At 43.0% G+C, this 16,579-nt stretch overlaps 1 protein-coding gene across 1 annotated transcript in view; it reads left to right on the top strand.

Moving 5' to 3' along the window:
• The window catches only part of DOCK3 (dedicator of cytokinesis 3), a 301,789-nt gene that overhangs the window by 178,217 nt on the left and 106,993 nt on the right, over positions 1 to 16,579 (top strand). Inside the window, 1 exon segment of the mRNA XM_014584468.1 lies at positions 10,699 to 10,787. Coding sequence (XP_014439954.1) covers positions 10,699 to 10,787 — 89 coding nt within the window.

Here is a 16,579-nt window from a genome sequence, read left to right as displayed (position 1 = left end):
CTTTCTAAAATTTTCAAAAAATCAATTGTTTGATAGTTCAGTGAGTTTAAAAAAAAAAACAACTTTCATAAACAGAAGCAGAATTGTGCTCCAGCTGTGTAGCTTATGCCTTTAACTGCTAGATGGTCATGGTGTGCCTTAGTGAGACTTGATCAGCAAACAGCCCATGGTTGTTTCCTCCTAGAGGTAGACCCTTGGTGCCAGTCACTGCTCACAGACAATGCACATGTTTGGGCCTCTCATTTAATCTGAGTGACTTAAATCTGGTTGCCTTCATTAAGGATTAAACCCAAACTCTTAGCCTTTCTCTACGAGGTGACTTCCAGGAGTCCCTGGAAAAAATGGGATAAAGTACGAGTTTATTTGGGTGCAAAAAATCAGTTAATCCATATAGATTTTTTGTAATACAATTTCTAGGAAATTTTGGAAGACCCCAAAATTTCCATCACTTCCTGCTTGGTCCTTTGTATTCTTGAAATAAAATGAATTAAATTAGTTCATATCTACCTTCAGTAAGTCCTGACTAAGCTTTGTTCACTTAACATGAAATCAAATGCTTGAGGAAGTCAAATCAAATGCTCAAGGACTATAAACATTTTTATTTACTTATTTTCAAAGACTGTTATCAAGGTAAAAATTATTTTGTAAAATTCATTAAGTATAGGGGGCCAGCAGGTAGCATGGCAGTCAATGTGCTGGACTCCCACATGTCTGATCACAGTTCAAGTTCCAGACCTGGCAGCTTGACAGTCACGCTCGGCCCATGTGTATGTGTGCCCCAAATCCCAGGAGAGTGGAGAAGGGATTGTGGTATGACCATCCTCCCTGGAGTTGAGGAGGATTTCTCACTTTTCCTCTTAACTACCTCTGTTTCTCTGGTGAGTGCTCTCACCCTATGGCCAAAACCTAATTTTTTAAAAAATTGTAAGCATCAGGGAGGGGCTAGCTGGTGGCATGAAGGTTAAGGTGCTTAATCCCACATGGCCTACTGAGCAGTTCAAGTCCTAGACTTGGCAGCTTTAAAATCATGATGGACACGTGTGTGTGCCTGCCCAAAATCCCAAGGGGAAATTGGAAGAGAAGGGAGTTTCTTATAGCCATCCTCCTTGGGGAGTGACTTCTCACTTTCCTTCCCTGAGAGTCTCTCTCTGGTGAGCACGTGTACATGCACCCTATAGCAAAACTGAAAAAAAAATTATAGTATCGTCTTAGAGGAAAAAAAGTAAGTAATTGCTGAGGACATTGTAGATCTTAGAAACTGTGTGGTGCTATTGACATTGCACCTCTCTTTTGTGATTTGGTCACATGCAGTACAACGTGGGGGCAAAGGCCTGCTAAATGGTATCTCACCATTTTGCTGTGATTATTTCAAGAGAAGGAAATACTAAGTCTGGGAGTATTTGGCATTAAATATATCATGGCCTAGCTGGTTACACTTCATGTCTTCATTTCTTCTTAGTTTTGACCCTTAATATTCTTTCTCTCTTTAGAAATCACTCCCCAGGGGCGATAGAATCTCCTCACCAGAATCTCCTTTCCTCCATTTTCCTCCTGGGATCTTGGGCACACATGAGCCTGGCTTGATTTTTAAGCCACCAGGTCTGGTACTCGAACTGCAGTCAGCCATGACAGAGTCCCATGATGTAACTGCTATGCCATCTGCTGGCCCCGCACCCTTTTCTAAATGCAAACTTAAAGGTCCTACAAACAACCCTTAAAATTTTCTTGATGCTTTTGGGTTATCCACCTTGGGAAAAGATGAGAAGGCTGGGCAAATACCCTCAGAAATACAGAAATCCAGCTGATAAGAAGGTGGCAGGGAAGAGGCAGATGATAAAATGAGCTGCAGTACGTAACGAGTATTCCGAACTCTCTGTTGAGTAGAAACTATATACTTGCTTCTGAAGGCCTAGAGATCCCACGTAGAAAACTGGAACCTCCATCTTGGCGGTGCCCTATGAGTGAAAGCACAGAGTGTGTTAGTGGTTGACGCTACTCCATTGCCCTTGCTTGTTTTCCCTTCTGTGGGGAAGAGCTAGCAGCCTCAGAGGCACACAGACCTCGTTCAGATGACAGGATTCCTCCTGCGTCTTATGACTAAGCACAAACTATCGACCTCTGTAGTCATGCTCTAAATATTAATTTGATTGGTTAGAACATAATCATGTTTCATTATAATCACTGTTCATTTGATTATTTAATAAATGCTTACATTTATCATTTTTCCTCACAAAATACCCTAGTGATTGGTTAAAATATGCTGATGACACCACAGCCACCTAATTTTAGATGATTTAAATAGGTTTTTCTTTGCACTCAGCCCATGCTCGCTTTCACTCAGATGCCATCACATGAAAAAGGAACATATTTATTAGCACTCCCTTGCCCTGCACTCCTTCTTCAGCTTGTCTGCCACTGCCCCTGAATTCTGACAGTCAGGTCTCCAGACATTACACATGTCCCTGGAGACAAGGTCACCCCAGTTGAGAACTACTGCTAAAAATGTGTACCGATGGCAGTAAAAATTTTTAATCCGATAATTCCTGTTTCACGTTTCTCTAAATCTTTACCTTCTTACATATTTCTTAAAGTTTGTTTAGTTATTTCTTCCATGTTCAAGAGAAAGAAACAGACAACACCCCAAGAGAGTCTTATTGCCAAGGTTCACTTCCAGCTTCAGCTAGTCCCAATCAATGGGCATACACCTGCCCATGGTACTCAGGTAGGTCTCCACATGTAAACCTAGAACCCTCCCATCTTAGTCAACCTCAAAAGCATAACCTTTCACTCCTGCACCTCTGTCTAGCGCCCACCCCTTAGATTTTCCAAGTCACTTTCAAGGAACAATAATATTGGGTTGTCAGAAAAGTTATGATACATTTTTGCATAGAAAAGCAGGAAATACGTCATGACTGTTCTGACGACCCAGTATTTTAATCTGTTCCTGAGCTTTCTGGCCTTTACTTGGGCCTTCCAGTGACTCGTTGTCCTGTCACTTCAGTACCTCTTACTCCTGTCCAGTGTTGACCTCTGTTCTCGTGTAACTGAGTCTTAAAATGTTTGACATATTCTTTTGGGCTCCTTTTTCCTTTTCGTGCTTTTATTTTAAAACCATTTTCAGAACCAGCAGATGGTGTAATGGCTATGTTGCTAGAATCCCATGTAGTCGACTGCAATTCAGGTCCTGGACCCAGTGGCTTAAACTCACACCGGGCACGTGTGCATGCATGCCCAAGATCCTGAGAGGAGAATGGAGGAGAAGGGATTGCGGTGTGTCCTCCTTCCCCCCCCGGGGGTGATTTCCTGCTTTCTGCCTTTCTGTCTCTCTCTCTCTTTCTGGAGAGCACATGTGCCCTAAAGCAAAAAACTCTTCAGAAAAAAAAAAATTTCTTTTTCAGAACCCTGTAAGAGAGTTTTGAGGCAAAAGGGGTTGTAATTCTTACATTCTTGTGATCCTCAACAGTTATCACAGATTTTTGTTGAATGCAATTTTATGAATTCGTTATTTATTATATCTGTCCAACATCGTAGAAGTTCATTCATTGTCTGCTTACCTGTTTGTGGCTTCTGGGTGTATTGCAGCATGCAGCAGTGGTGAGATGTTGGTGACATTTACACTCACTCATCAAGAAAAAGGAATAGTGGGAGGGCCTCTGACCTATCCATCAGAGGGGACTGAGGCTCAGATCCCTAAAGGGTCCAGAAAAGCCATATCCCTCCAGATTTCTAAAGTCCCTTTTATCCTAATATTCTGTAATTTGAATACATCATCCTTACCTTCAAGGAGTTTACAGTCCCATCGAGTAAACCACACATAAGTTAATTATAGTACAAGGTAAATTAAATTAATAAAGTAGAAGTAAAAATAAAGTTCCATGGAAATAAATACAAAGGAACAGTCCTTCCCAGGCTCTTATTCAGTGTTGGTGTGGGAAGTTATAGATAAACAGAGAATGTAGGCGAGAATGATCTGCGTGGCAGTGGAGTAGGGTTAGAGACATCTCTGTAAACTCAAGTGTAGCTTAATCTAGATGCAGGTGGTGACATAGAAAATATTTATTTTATAATGTATGTGTTTCATTGTTCTGTCTGTTTTGAGGGCCTAGGTGCAACAACCCTCCCAGTTGCAGTGAGCACACCTGAAGTCTAAGGCTTAATTTCTAATACCATTTTCCAAGAAGTGAAACCTGGGCTCCTTGGAGAAATGGCTGAGACTAGGATGGGAACAAGAAAAATATAAATAACTCTGGAGCAGAAAGCACCAGAAAGGAAGTGCTGAAAAAAAAAAATTAATTGACAGAGGGCACATGCGCTCACCAGAGAAAAGAGAGATGAAGAGAAATAGAAGGGGAGCAAGCACCTCCAGTGGGTTGTGGTCATGCCGCATCCTTTTTCTTCCATTCTGCACCCTGTCAGGATATTGGGCTTGTGCACACACGTGCCTGGCATGTTTTCCAAGCCACCAAGGCTGGGATTTGAGCCACAGTTGACCATGTGGGATCCGGCTCCCAATATATATACCACTTAATCACTGTGCTATGGGACCAGACCCTGAAAATTTTTTTAAATTGTGAAAAGATCCACCATGGTGGTAGTATGTCAAAGGGTTATAGAAGCTAACTGATAGAGCTCGCAATAGCCAAAGTTGGAACAATTTGAACAAAAACAGAAAATAAAATATTACTGAATTTTAACCAAAAGTATAAAATAAATATCCATGAGTCAATACTTATATGAATATGATTGAATAATAAATATTGAGAGAGAAAAGAAAAAATTCTGTTTAGGAAAATTCCAAATAATATTATGGGTATTCAGCTTTCAAAGTGGTGGAGCATAATTCCCCACTTCTGAACGGTGGACTGTGGCTGACAGCTTCCTTTCAACAAGTATGGGAAAGTGAGGGTAGAGCTGGAGGAGTTACAGTAAAGAAATCTGGGGCCAGTGCATGGCTTTGCGTTTAAGAAAGCTGGATCTCATGTGGCCAACTACCCAAGTCAAGGTTCAAGTCCCAGACCCAGCAGCTTGAGAAAATAGGCCTGACATGTATGTGCATGCTCAAAATCCTGGAAGGAAAGAGAAATGGAGGAGAGGTAATTGTGGTGGAACCATGCCACATGGGGAGATGCTTTCTTACTTACTTACTTAATCTCTCTGTCTCTACCTCTCTCCAGTAAATGCCTCCATCCTCTGGCAAATTTTAAAAAAATCTGAAAAGCATTACTTTAGCAAAATGATGAAGGTTAACATAATAGCACTATGTCATGTTGCTAGTATATACCTTTGATATACTTTATCTCAGTGGGCTTTCTCCCCAAAATACATGAATTCAGTCTGATCATGAAAAAAAAAAAAGGGACAAATCACAATTGAAGTCTTTACAAAGTACCTTATCATTATTCCTCAAAATTGTCAAGGTTATCTAAAACAAGGCAAGTCAAAGAAACTGTCACAGTCAAGAGCAGCCTAAGGAGACCTGACAACCCAATGTCACACGATAGCCTAGATGGGATATCTTTTTTTTTTTTTTTTGAGAGGTTTTTCATTGTAGGGCATGTGCACTCGCCAGACAGACAGAGAGAGACAGAGAGACAGAAAGCGAGAAATCACCCCCCAGAGGGGATGGCCACGCCGCAATCCCTTCTCCTCCATTCTCCTCTCGGGATCTTGGGCACGCATGCACACGCGCCTGGTGTGGGTTTTAAAACCCCAGGTCCAGGATGCGAACCGCGGTCGACTGTGTGGGAGTCCAGCTACATAGCCATTACGCTAACTACTGGTTCCCTAGATGGGATGTCTTGGAGAAGAAAAGTCATCAGGTAAAATCTAAGAAAAGTCAAAGTGTGGACTTAGCTAATAATGAAGTACCAGTGTTGGTTCATTAACAATATGAACAATATGAACAATGACAAATATGCTGCAGTAACAGAAAGATGTTAGTAATAGGGGAAACTGGGTATGTATGGGAACTACATGGGAATTCTGTAATATCTTTGTTAATTCTTCTGTAAATACAAAACTGTTACAAAGAGTGCAGAGAGACAGGAATGAAGGGAGGAAGGGAATCCAGCTCTGTGGGCGTTCTGTACTAATTTGCAGTCCCTTTCTTGAATATCATGATCAAAAAAGGCATTTAATGAGTAGTCATCAAATACCAAATAATGAACTCTGTAAAGAGCAACCAAGACGCATGCTCAGAATTTCCATTGTATGTATTAAGAGCTAGACTCAAGGTGACCAGTGAGACCTTCTTTGTCTATCCCTTGGATGGGGAAAAGGGAGAAATGGAGAGAGTGAGATCATGGACAAGTCATTCATGTGCATTTCTGTGGCTTTGAAAACCCATGTATTCTTTATGCTAGTCCAGACTTCGCACTTGGAGGTAAGGAGGGCCATGGAAGGTGCTCATCTGTCACCTCAGAATGGGGTTGGGGTCTGTTGAGGTTAGAAAGCAATTTTACTTAAACACATAGCGAGAGGGTACTGCTAGAAGACTGGAGGGTGAAGTAGAGGGGCATGAAGTAATGAAGTCTCGAGGGATTAGGATGACAGAGTAATTTTTGAAGTTGAACAGTTGAATTCTTCATTAACAGCATATTGGAAAGCAAGTATCATTTAAAGGACAAGAAGAAGCGTTGGTAATTAAGTGAAGATAAACCAGTGGCTTTGGAATAGTACTGGAGACGTCTGAGTAGACAGTACAGCTTCAGGCTGCAGGAGAATCAGCATGGCACTGGGTTTCAAACTTCTCTCTGGAGCCTCCGTGGTTCTCTGCCCACGTCTACTCCCACCCACCTGTGCGCCCTTCTTCCTTGACTGAGGCAGGCCATCACCTGTGACCATTCCATCTCTCCCTTCCTTTCTCCAGAAATGTGGTTCCTCCTTACCGCCCTTTTGTTACTTCCCCCTTGAATCTAGATACAGCCTCGGATGGTTCCATAAAATAGCCATACAGGCAGAATGTTTTCCTCAAGATCTGTCTTCACTGTAGCTAATGTAATTCTGGCACAGATGGCAAAGTGTTAATTAATAACATTTTAGCTATAAGAAGTCAGCACTTGACTTTAGAAACTTCCCAGCCTTATTTAACAAATATTAACCACTTACCCTGTATTTTAAGTTTTATCACATGGTGGAGATCTCTAGCAAGATGTAGTCCTTGCCTTCTAAGGATTTACAGTAGAGTGAAGTGGACACATAGCTACCCTAAATATAATGGACTTTCTTCCAGAAATCATAATTTAGTGGAGACCATTCCCCCACACACATGGCTGACTATGGTTTGAATCCTGGACCTAGTGGCTTCCTCTCTCACTTTCCCTGTCTCTTTCTGGCGAGCAGATGTGCCCTATAGCAAACTTAATAATAATAATAATTAATAAAATAAGTAAACTTTTAAAAAGAAGGTGATTTTACTAGACCAGAAGAGAGGTGATTACAGCCACATCAAGGCCAAGAAAGGAGAAGTCAGAAGTGATGGATTTTTAAAAATTTACTTTTGATCATTGTACATCTTAACACGTACAATATTGTTTTTCAAAGCATGCATGCAGTGCTTCATGCAGATGTGACAGATTTTAAGACAGCCAAATCTGTAGAGCATGGTGACTGCTAGAGGGGGTTTGACTTAGTGAGCTACTGGGTTCCCCTCAGTGACAGGTTGTCTGTGGGAGCAGACAGGTTGGGGAGGAAGGATGAATTCTCCTGGCCACACGAGTCAGGAGCTTAGGGATGATCCTGGGCTGGAGACACCACTTTGGGCCCTGGCAGGCTTGGTGGTGACGGCAGCTATGGGAGTGGGTGAAACTGCCCGAGGGGCTCACGGGGTGTGATGGGAATGGGCTGCAGAACGCTGCAGTCCACCTGTGACCATTCCATCTCTCCCTTCCTTTCTCCAGAAATGTGGTTCCTCCTTACCGCCCTTTTGTTACTTCCCCCTTGAATCTAGATACAGCCTCGGATGGTTCCATAAAATAGCCATACAGGCAGAATGTTTTCCTCAAGATCTGTCTTCACTGTAGCTAATGTAATTCTGGCACAGATGGCAAAGTGTTAATTAATAACATTTTAGCTATAAGAAGTCAGCACTTGACTTTAGAAACTTCCCAGCCTTATTTAACAAATATTAACCACTTACCCTGTATTTTAAGTTTTATCACATGGTGGAGATCTCTAGCAAGATGTAGTCCTTGCCTTCTAAGGATTTACAGTAGAGTGAAGTGGACACATAGCTACCCTAAATATAATGGACTTTCTTCCAGAAATCATAATTTAGTGGAGACCATTCCCCCACACACATGGCTGACTATGGTTTGAATCCTGGACCTAGTGGCTTCCTCTCTCACTTTCCCTGTCTCTTTCTGGCGAGCAGATGTGCCCTATAGCAAACTTAATAATAATAATAATTAATAAAATAAGTAAACTTTTAAAAAGAAGGTGATTTTACTAGACCAGAAGAGAGGTGATTACAGCCACATCAAGGCCAAGAAAGGAGAAGTCAGAAGTGATGGATTTTTAAAAATTTACTTTTGATCATTGTACATCTTAACACGTACAATATTGTTTTTCAAAGCATGCATGCAGTGCTTCATGCAGATGTGACAGATTTTAAGACAGCCAAATCTGTAGAGCATGGTGACTGCTAGAGGGGGTTTGACTTAGTGAGCTACTGGGTTCCCCTCAGTGACAGGTTGTCTGTGGGAGCAGACAGGTTGGGGAGGAAGGATGAATTCTCCTGGCCACACGAGTCAGGAGCTTAGGGATGATCCTGGGCTGGAGACACCACTTTGGGCCCTGGCAGGCTTGGTGGTGACGGCAGCTATGGGAGTGGGTGAAACTGCCCGAGGGGCTCACGGGGTGTGATGGGAATGGGCTGCAGAACGCTGCAGTCCACCAGTTTGATGGATGTATGAGGGGAGGGGAATGGCAGGGACTAAGTGTCAGTTGTCAGGCATCTGAGTTGTATGTATTGGCAGGAGGGGCATATGTGAGTGAGACATGTACGTTGTCATTGTTACCGTGGCTGACAAAGCACTGGCTCCACAATACTGCCAAGGGACCTGTGACTGTCTTCTTGAAAAGAGTATTGAAATTTCCTCCTGTGTTGATGTGGATGATTAATTTCCAAAGCTTCTCTTTTGTAGTGAGGGAGGGAGTATACTTTTTATGGCAAATCGTAGTCAGATTGCAGTTAAAGTAACTACCCATCTTGTGAACAGGGAAAGTGACAAGAAAAAACTGACAGCGAGGCGAGTGTTGAGACTCCTCACCAGCTGGGCTCTTCTCTGATGTACTGACTGGTTGGACCAGACCAGACAGTGCATGTCAGATGGAAAGGCTGGGTGTGCTGTTGCCAGCATCTCTCATTTTTTATTTGAGTTGCTAAGTCGCAAGTGATCATTTTAAAGGACACTGCCTCCCTTCCTTTGTTTGGAAGGGATTCTTGCAAGTAGGAAGTTGTCCTCAGAGCTGGAGGCTGTGAGGACCTCACCTTTAACCACTCATCTTAACAGCTCTGCCCAAGCGAGGCTTACTGATGTTACCAAAAACTCCAGAGAGCCCCTGGCCGGGTAACAGAATGAACAGTGACCAGCCTCCCCTATCCCTAAGTGGCTGCTATACAAACCCCTTTATTTAGAAACCTGTAGTGTGTCACACTGCTGGGTGGCACATGGTGTAATTCATGGAGTTTTCCTCAGGGAGGTGGCCATGCTGGACATGTTACTTGTGAGTAAACAATGAAAGGTCCTGTGGATTTTCCTTTGTGTGTAGATCCTGTTTGCTGGCATCATTAGGTCCATGCCTTCCTAACCAACAGAGGAGTGGGCAGTGGGGACTCTATGTGTCAGATGGACTTTCCATGAGATCACCCTAACCTTATTCTAATTGTTTCATCAAGTTATCTGCAACTGATCTCTGATCTCTGTTCCTAAGCTTGCTTCCACATGGTTATGTGGTTGCTGTTCTCTCGGGATTGCCCTGCAGAGGGGACGACACTAAGAGTGAACAGAAGCGCAGTGTTGTTCCTTCCTTCTCTCGTCCCAAGCCCAAAGTCCTTGGAAAAGAATTTCTGTCTTACGTATCCATAGCCTTCATTGCTAAACCCTCCTTCTCCTTGACCACAGAGCACTCTACAGGGAACTAAACCCACTACTCTCCCAAGGCGTTCTCTTGGTTTGGTTGAAATACGCTACAAACAAGTGGTATTCACATTGCCTGAGCTAAGCAGGACTTTCCTCTAGGGCCAGTAGGATGACAGTTGAACGACAATTTGAAGTCAGTGTTTGCCAATGGCAGTTTTGTAAAAAGTACTAGTACTTGTTGAAAGGAACTGTTTTTCCTCTGTGGGGAACTTTCCTCTGGGTCCTGGTTGTATGTGTGCATGAGAGGAGTGAGGGAGAGTGCAAATGGGGCTAGAAAAGAAAGAAATTGCACATGGGAGAGCGCTATTTTGGGAAGAGGTTATTTTGCCACGTAAAAAATATTTGTAGAAAATCATTTTAGACTTTCTACCTTTTCCCCAAGTGTGAAGCTTCTGCACTTAACAGAAAATGAGCCTTGTCTAATTTAGTTGAACACGCACTCATTCTTCAGGAAAGCGGTGAATCCTTTTCTCTTCAAACTTACTGTCGTGCACTGAAACCGCAGACGCAGTGTTGCCAGTATCTGAGAACCATAATGGCTGTCCTTCTGTCGCAGGTGCAACAATGAGAGCGAGTGGTCCCAGATCCATGAGAACATCATCCGCAAGTCCAGCGCCAAGTACTCGGCCCCCAGCGCCAGCCACGGTGACGTACTTCTCTGGCTAGAAAACCCTGTGTTGTTCTCAGTAGCTCTTCACACGGCCCCGCCTTTGGTTGCTGCTGATCAGCTTCTTCTCCCTGTGGATGTTTATCCTCCTGCCCAGGCACTTTCTACAAATCCACTTTGAAATAATTTGAGGCCTTCCTTAATATCTGCTGGCCAAAATACATTTTCTGTTCTTTCCGCGATGAATTCCATGTACTTTTTTTTTTAAGAATTATTTTATTTAACTTTATTTATTATTATCATCATTATTATTTTCCAGTTTGATCAGAGAGAGACAGAGAGAGAGGAAGTGAGAAAGCAAGCCATCAGGTCCGAGACTTGAACTGTGGTTGACCATGTGGGAGTCCAGCGCCATGCCACTTGCTGACCCCAATTCCTTGTACTTTGATGGGTAACTTGAGACCCAGTTTAATACAGTGAGCAAAATTGTTACAGGGTTAGTTACATGGTGAAGTTTGTTTCCCCTGCAAAGATTTCACACCCGACCCCCAACACCACAGAAGACAAATATTAATATTGGTTCTCTTTCTATTCCCCTTCCGTGTTCACATCATCCAGAAAGCTTGACACTAATGAGAATCAATGATTAGTCTGCCAATATCAATCATTCTAGAATAAGGATAGAAAATCCTTAGTTCAAAGCAGCTTTCATCTTGGTTCAACCTTTCCTTCCCCCTCCTTTTCTTTTAAAGCTTTGTTTAAATTTTATCTAAACCTCAGTGCAGTTGTACATATTAGATGATCTTTTCTAAATTGAAGATTAATTTATTGATTAAATTAACAATGTTTAGTCTGAACCTTTATATACCCTTGCAGATAGCTGATTCACATAGAACCATTTCTTTTCCTGATAATTTTTACTTCTAAATCATTTCATAACCTCTTTTTATATAACCTTCTTTCTTTTAACTTTTATGAACTTTGTTGGAAGTTAAAAGTTGGCCTTAAATGAGGTAAAGCCACTGTAAGGACTAGCAGTTTCTAATGAGTAATACTTGCTGAAAAAGCTTTTTCCCTCTGTCAGGATCAGCAGATACTCCAGTAGGAGGGACGTAAGAGGAGATCCACACCAGAGGTTGTGAAGGTTGAGATACTTAGCTGGGATGTTTTGAATCCTTTAAAATTCTGTACTGTGGGAACTTTTATACCTTTTTGTTATGACAGAGGGTACATACACACAAAAGACAGAGAGAGAGAGAGAGAGAGAGAGAGAGAAGGTGAGAAAGCACCCCCAGTGGGGCCAGGTCACACTGCAGTCCTCCACCCAGTGGAGGATGGAGACATCCAGGCAGGATCCTAGGCATGCGTACACACCCTCCACATGTTTTTAAGCTGATGGTGTTGGGATACAAACTCTGGTTGGCCATGTGCGATCTGGCTTCTTCTGCCAACACCTAATTACTGGGCTTTGGGGCTTTGGGGCTGGCCTCTCATTGTTTTTGAATGACAGTTTTCCTTATGTGTGTGCCTGCCTGCCAAAGAGTTCCATACAGTGTGCTGGAAGGGGTCTCATACAGTGTACTCAAACCGGGCTAAAGCAAGGCACAAATGCAATCTTGTTTCTAAAATAAAGGAAAGTTAACAATTTGGAATACCATCATTCACATCAACATTTGTCATGTTCTTTGCTTTATTTACTTACTTGGTATATAAAGAGGTGTCCTTAGTTACAAAACATGGAGAATATTTTAAAATATTATTAAAAAGTGATAGTAGGGGCTGGCAGGAGGTGTGGTGGTTAAGGGCTCTGGACTCCCACATGACTGACTGCAGTTTGAGTCCCCCCCTCGCCCTCTCCCTCTCTAGTCAAATTAAAATGAATGAATAAATAAAGTTAAGTAAAAAATAATTCTTTAAAAAAAAGTGATGGTAATAATAATACACTTTTTATTTTAAGAGAGTTTTTGCTATAGGGCGCATGAGCTTGTCAGAGAGCTAAGATAGAAAGCAAGAAATCACCCCCCAGGAGAGGTGACCACGCCACAATCCCTTCTCCATTCTCTTCTTTGGATTTGGGCACACATGCATACATGTCCAGAGTGAGTTTTAAGCTACCAGGTCCAGGACTCAAACCATGGTCTACTACGTGGGAGTCCAGCTATGTAACCATTATGCCATCTGCTGGTCCCAATAATCAATAAATTATTTTATTTATTATTATTTAATTTGCTATAGGGTACACACACTCACCAGAGAGAGACAGAGAGGCAAAGTGAGAAAGTAGGCCTTCAGGTTTGGGACTTGAACCACAGTCAGCCATGTGAGAATCCAGTGCCTTAACCACCACATCACCTGCTGGCCCCAATAATAAGGCATTTAAAAAAACAAAACAAAGGGGCCAGCAGATGGCATCATGGCTGTGTCGCTGGGCTCCCATGTAGTCATCCGTGGTTCGAGTCCCAGACCCAGTGGCTTAAACTCACATCAGGTGTGTGTGTGTGTGCCCAAGATCCCAAGAGGAGAATGGAGGAGAAGAGATTGCAGCATGGCCATCCTCCCTGGAGGGGTGATTTCTTGCTTTCTGTCTCTCTGTCTCTGTCTTTCTGGCAAGCATATGTGCCTATAGCAAAAACCTCTCAAAACGAAACAAAACTAAACAAAAAAACACACCCGAGGCCTTACTGTGATGGTACCAGTGGTGCAACATTGCTACATGAGGTTGGGGCCACATGGGAGGCCTGGGTTCACATCTCAAATCAAGCTGAAAAGGCTATGCACACTTTTGCAAGCCTGAAAAGATGGGGTAGAGGATGGTAATGGCCAGACTGTCAAAAATATCTAACCCTCCCTTCCTGCTTAATAAAGTGCCCATTAAGATGCTGCTTTTTGAGAAAGCTGATTGAGACCTTGGAAGTTCCCTGTTTCAGCCCCTTCATTAAATAAATGAGGAATTTGAAGCTCAGTGAAAGGACTTAGTGGTGAACCAAAGTAAAATTCAGGTTTTCAGCTTCTGAGCATGGGTTTTCTTTCTACTGCTGGACTCTGAGGTCTTTGTATCAGAAAATTTCATGGATAGCTCAAGAAATAGTTTGGATCTTTATTAGTCTCCTTAATTATAAACACATCTCTATTAAAAAATAAATACTGGTACCAGTACTGGGCGTAATGGTTATGTCGCTGGACTCCCATTTAGTTGACCATGGTTCAAGTCCCGGACCCAGTGTCTTAAACTGACGCCGGGCGCATGTGCGTGTGTGTCCAAGATCCCTAGAGGAGAACGGAGAAGGGGTTGCGGTGTGGCCATCCCCCATGGGGGGGTGATTTCTCACTTTCTGTCTCTCTGTCTTTCTCTGTCTTTCTGGCAAGTGCACGTGCCCTATAGCAAAAGCCTCTCAAAAAAATTAAAAAGAAAATTAAAAAAAAAAGAATACTGTACTATAAACTGTCACCTATTTTTTTTAAGTATCATGGACCATTCATTGCCTCGGCAGTTCTGTTTCAGGAGTCTTTAATGCTTTTCCTTCAAGCCGAATCATATGAAAATGCAGAAGGAATGACTGCATTGGTTTTGAGTGCGGAGAGTAAATGTGCCTGTCACTCAGCAGTACCTCTTTTGTGTGAAGCTTTGAAATATGTGGTCCTCCCATCTCCACGGTTGGCCTCTGACCTATTCACTATTCTGGTAGCACAGAGGTCATTAAGGAGTGAAGATGAAACAGTGGTGTACTAGCTTTCTGAAATGACTATTAACTATTGCTTTATTTACATACTTTGGGCTGAGGTTAATTTATATCATTAATCCTCTTCTAGGATGGGGAGGGAGGTGGGGCACAGGGACCCAGCAACTTTGCTGAGCCTCTCATATTTCACGTAGGTCTCAATTTGTCCAGGTAGTAGTTTATGGGCCAGTATTCAACCTAAGATGAAGTTTAGTAAGAACATGGTTTTCTTGTGTCCGGTGATCAGAGAGGCTAGGTTAACAGAGGAGCTGTACAGACCTGGTTACTTTCAAGCTCTTTGGCTTGAGGGCCCCATTGAGATAAAGGGTAGGTAGGACACCAAGTGTTGCCAAGGGACTGGCTCTAACTGGGTGAGTAGGTGGGTTGCATTCTGAGATTTTCATCAAGGCTCTCTTGCCCTGAGAATTGTCCCATGGCATTAATTGGCATATGCCACAATCACCCAGGGTTTCAGAACCAGAAAGGAAACCCAGAAAGAAGTTCCAGGGTCCCAACCCCTACCGAAGGGGATATAGTTTTTGTAGTCTCTGTTAGGTATTTCCATCACCCTTCATATGCCTTTTCACTTAGTCTCTTGCATAAACTGAAGCTTCCTTCGTATCTGTCATGTTAGGAGAGGAGAGAGATGTTTAGGGTCCCTTTGAACAGCTCGAAAGTTAGTTGTGACTCCCCCAGCATCTTCAGTCGCATCCTCACAGATTTCTCTTTGCGTCTCCAGGCCATTTACTCAGAAAACACAGAGACCAAAGGCTGTTATGGGTACTTGAATAAATCTTTGTCAGTGTGCAACAAGAATGTACCCACCGATGTGTTTTCTTTTACTTTCCAGCCACCACCCCTTCAGGTTCTGCGCACTGTCTCATTCTCAGTTCTTTACTCCGTAATCTGCTGTCAGTGCTTCCCTGTTTACCCAGAGGATAAGATTTGATAGCTATGAAAAGACAACAGAGATGAATGAGCTGAGGTTGTAAGGGAGGGTGGATACATTCCACGCTGCTCTGCTTCACAGAGATCATTGTGGCCAGTCAGGGTCATAACCTAATTGTAGCTTAGTCCACCCAGTGATTAGGCTATAAAAAATTACTTCAGAGTGATTAAAATCCTAAACACAGCTGATCTATCAGAATACCAACTGGAATTCTGTGTGTTTGCTTTTCAGAGCTCTGCGATCCCAGCGTTAATAACAACTGGGATGCCATCTATTGCAGACCCAGGGTTTCTTGGGAAGCAAGAGCTTATAGCAGAGTCAACACCGTTCTCTATGGGCGTCAGTAGACCCACATTTCCCCCCTTGACCTACTTGTGCGAGTACATATTCCTAGCTATTAAATACTTGTATCTGCTGGATAAAGACTTTGTAACCCTTCCATCTACCTGACTTTTCTCTCTCCCTGCTTCTTTATTGTTTTTAGGGAGAGATTTTTGCTATAGGGTGCATGCACTTGCCAGAGAGAGAGGCAGAAAGTGAGAAATCCCCCCTGGGGGATGGGGTGGCCGTGCTGCAGTCCCTTCTCCTCTAGGGATTTGGGGCATGCACACATATGTGCCTGGCATGAGTTTGAAGCCACGGTTGACTACTTGGGAGTCTAGTGAGTCCAGCAGTGTAACCATTACGCCATCTGCTGGTCCCTTTTTCTGCTTCTTAATCCCCTCCTACCTCTCTATTCCCCAATGATTCTTTTTTTCTTTTTAAAAATTTGCTAGAGAGTCCTTGTGCTCACTGAAGAAAGACAGAGAAAATGAGAAAGCATCCTCCTCCCCCCGCCCCCCGATCGTAGATGACCACACTGTAATTCCTTCTCTGTTTCCCCTTTGGGGATTTTAGGCATGCACACATGTTTTTCAAGCTCTGCTGGGTCTGGGACCCAAACTGTACAATGGGTCATGTATATCCAGCCGCCTTAATCACCACGCCACTGGCTGGCCCAACCAAGGAAATTCTTATTCTACAGTTATGCTTGTTACTGTCTCTGTTCCAGGTACTGCTCTTCTAATCGTTCTGGCTTAGCTATCTTCCTCACTCATGACTATAGGCCTTTATCTTCTGCTCAGCTCCCAAGCTTATAGCACATTGAGGGTGTTTCCTGCTG

The sequence above is a fragment of the Tupaia chinensis genome, unplaced genomic scaffold (genome assembly GCF_000334495.1).
Source record: "Tupaia chinensis unplaced genomic scaffold, TupChi_1.0 Scaffold147003_1, whole genome shotgun sequence".
In the NCBI taxonomy this organism is placed as follows: domain Eukaryota; kingdom Metazoa; phylum Chordata; class Mammalia; order Scandentia; family Tupaiidae; genus Tupaia; species Tupaia belangeri.
Note: the sequence above shows the minus strand (reverse complement) of the source record. Positions and strands in the feature narration are given on the sequence as shown.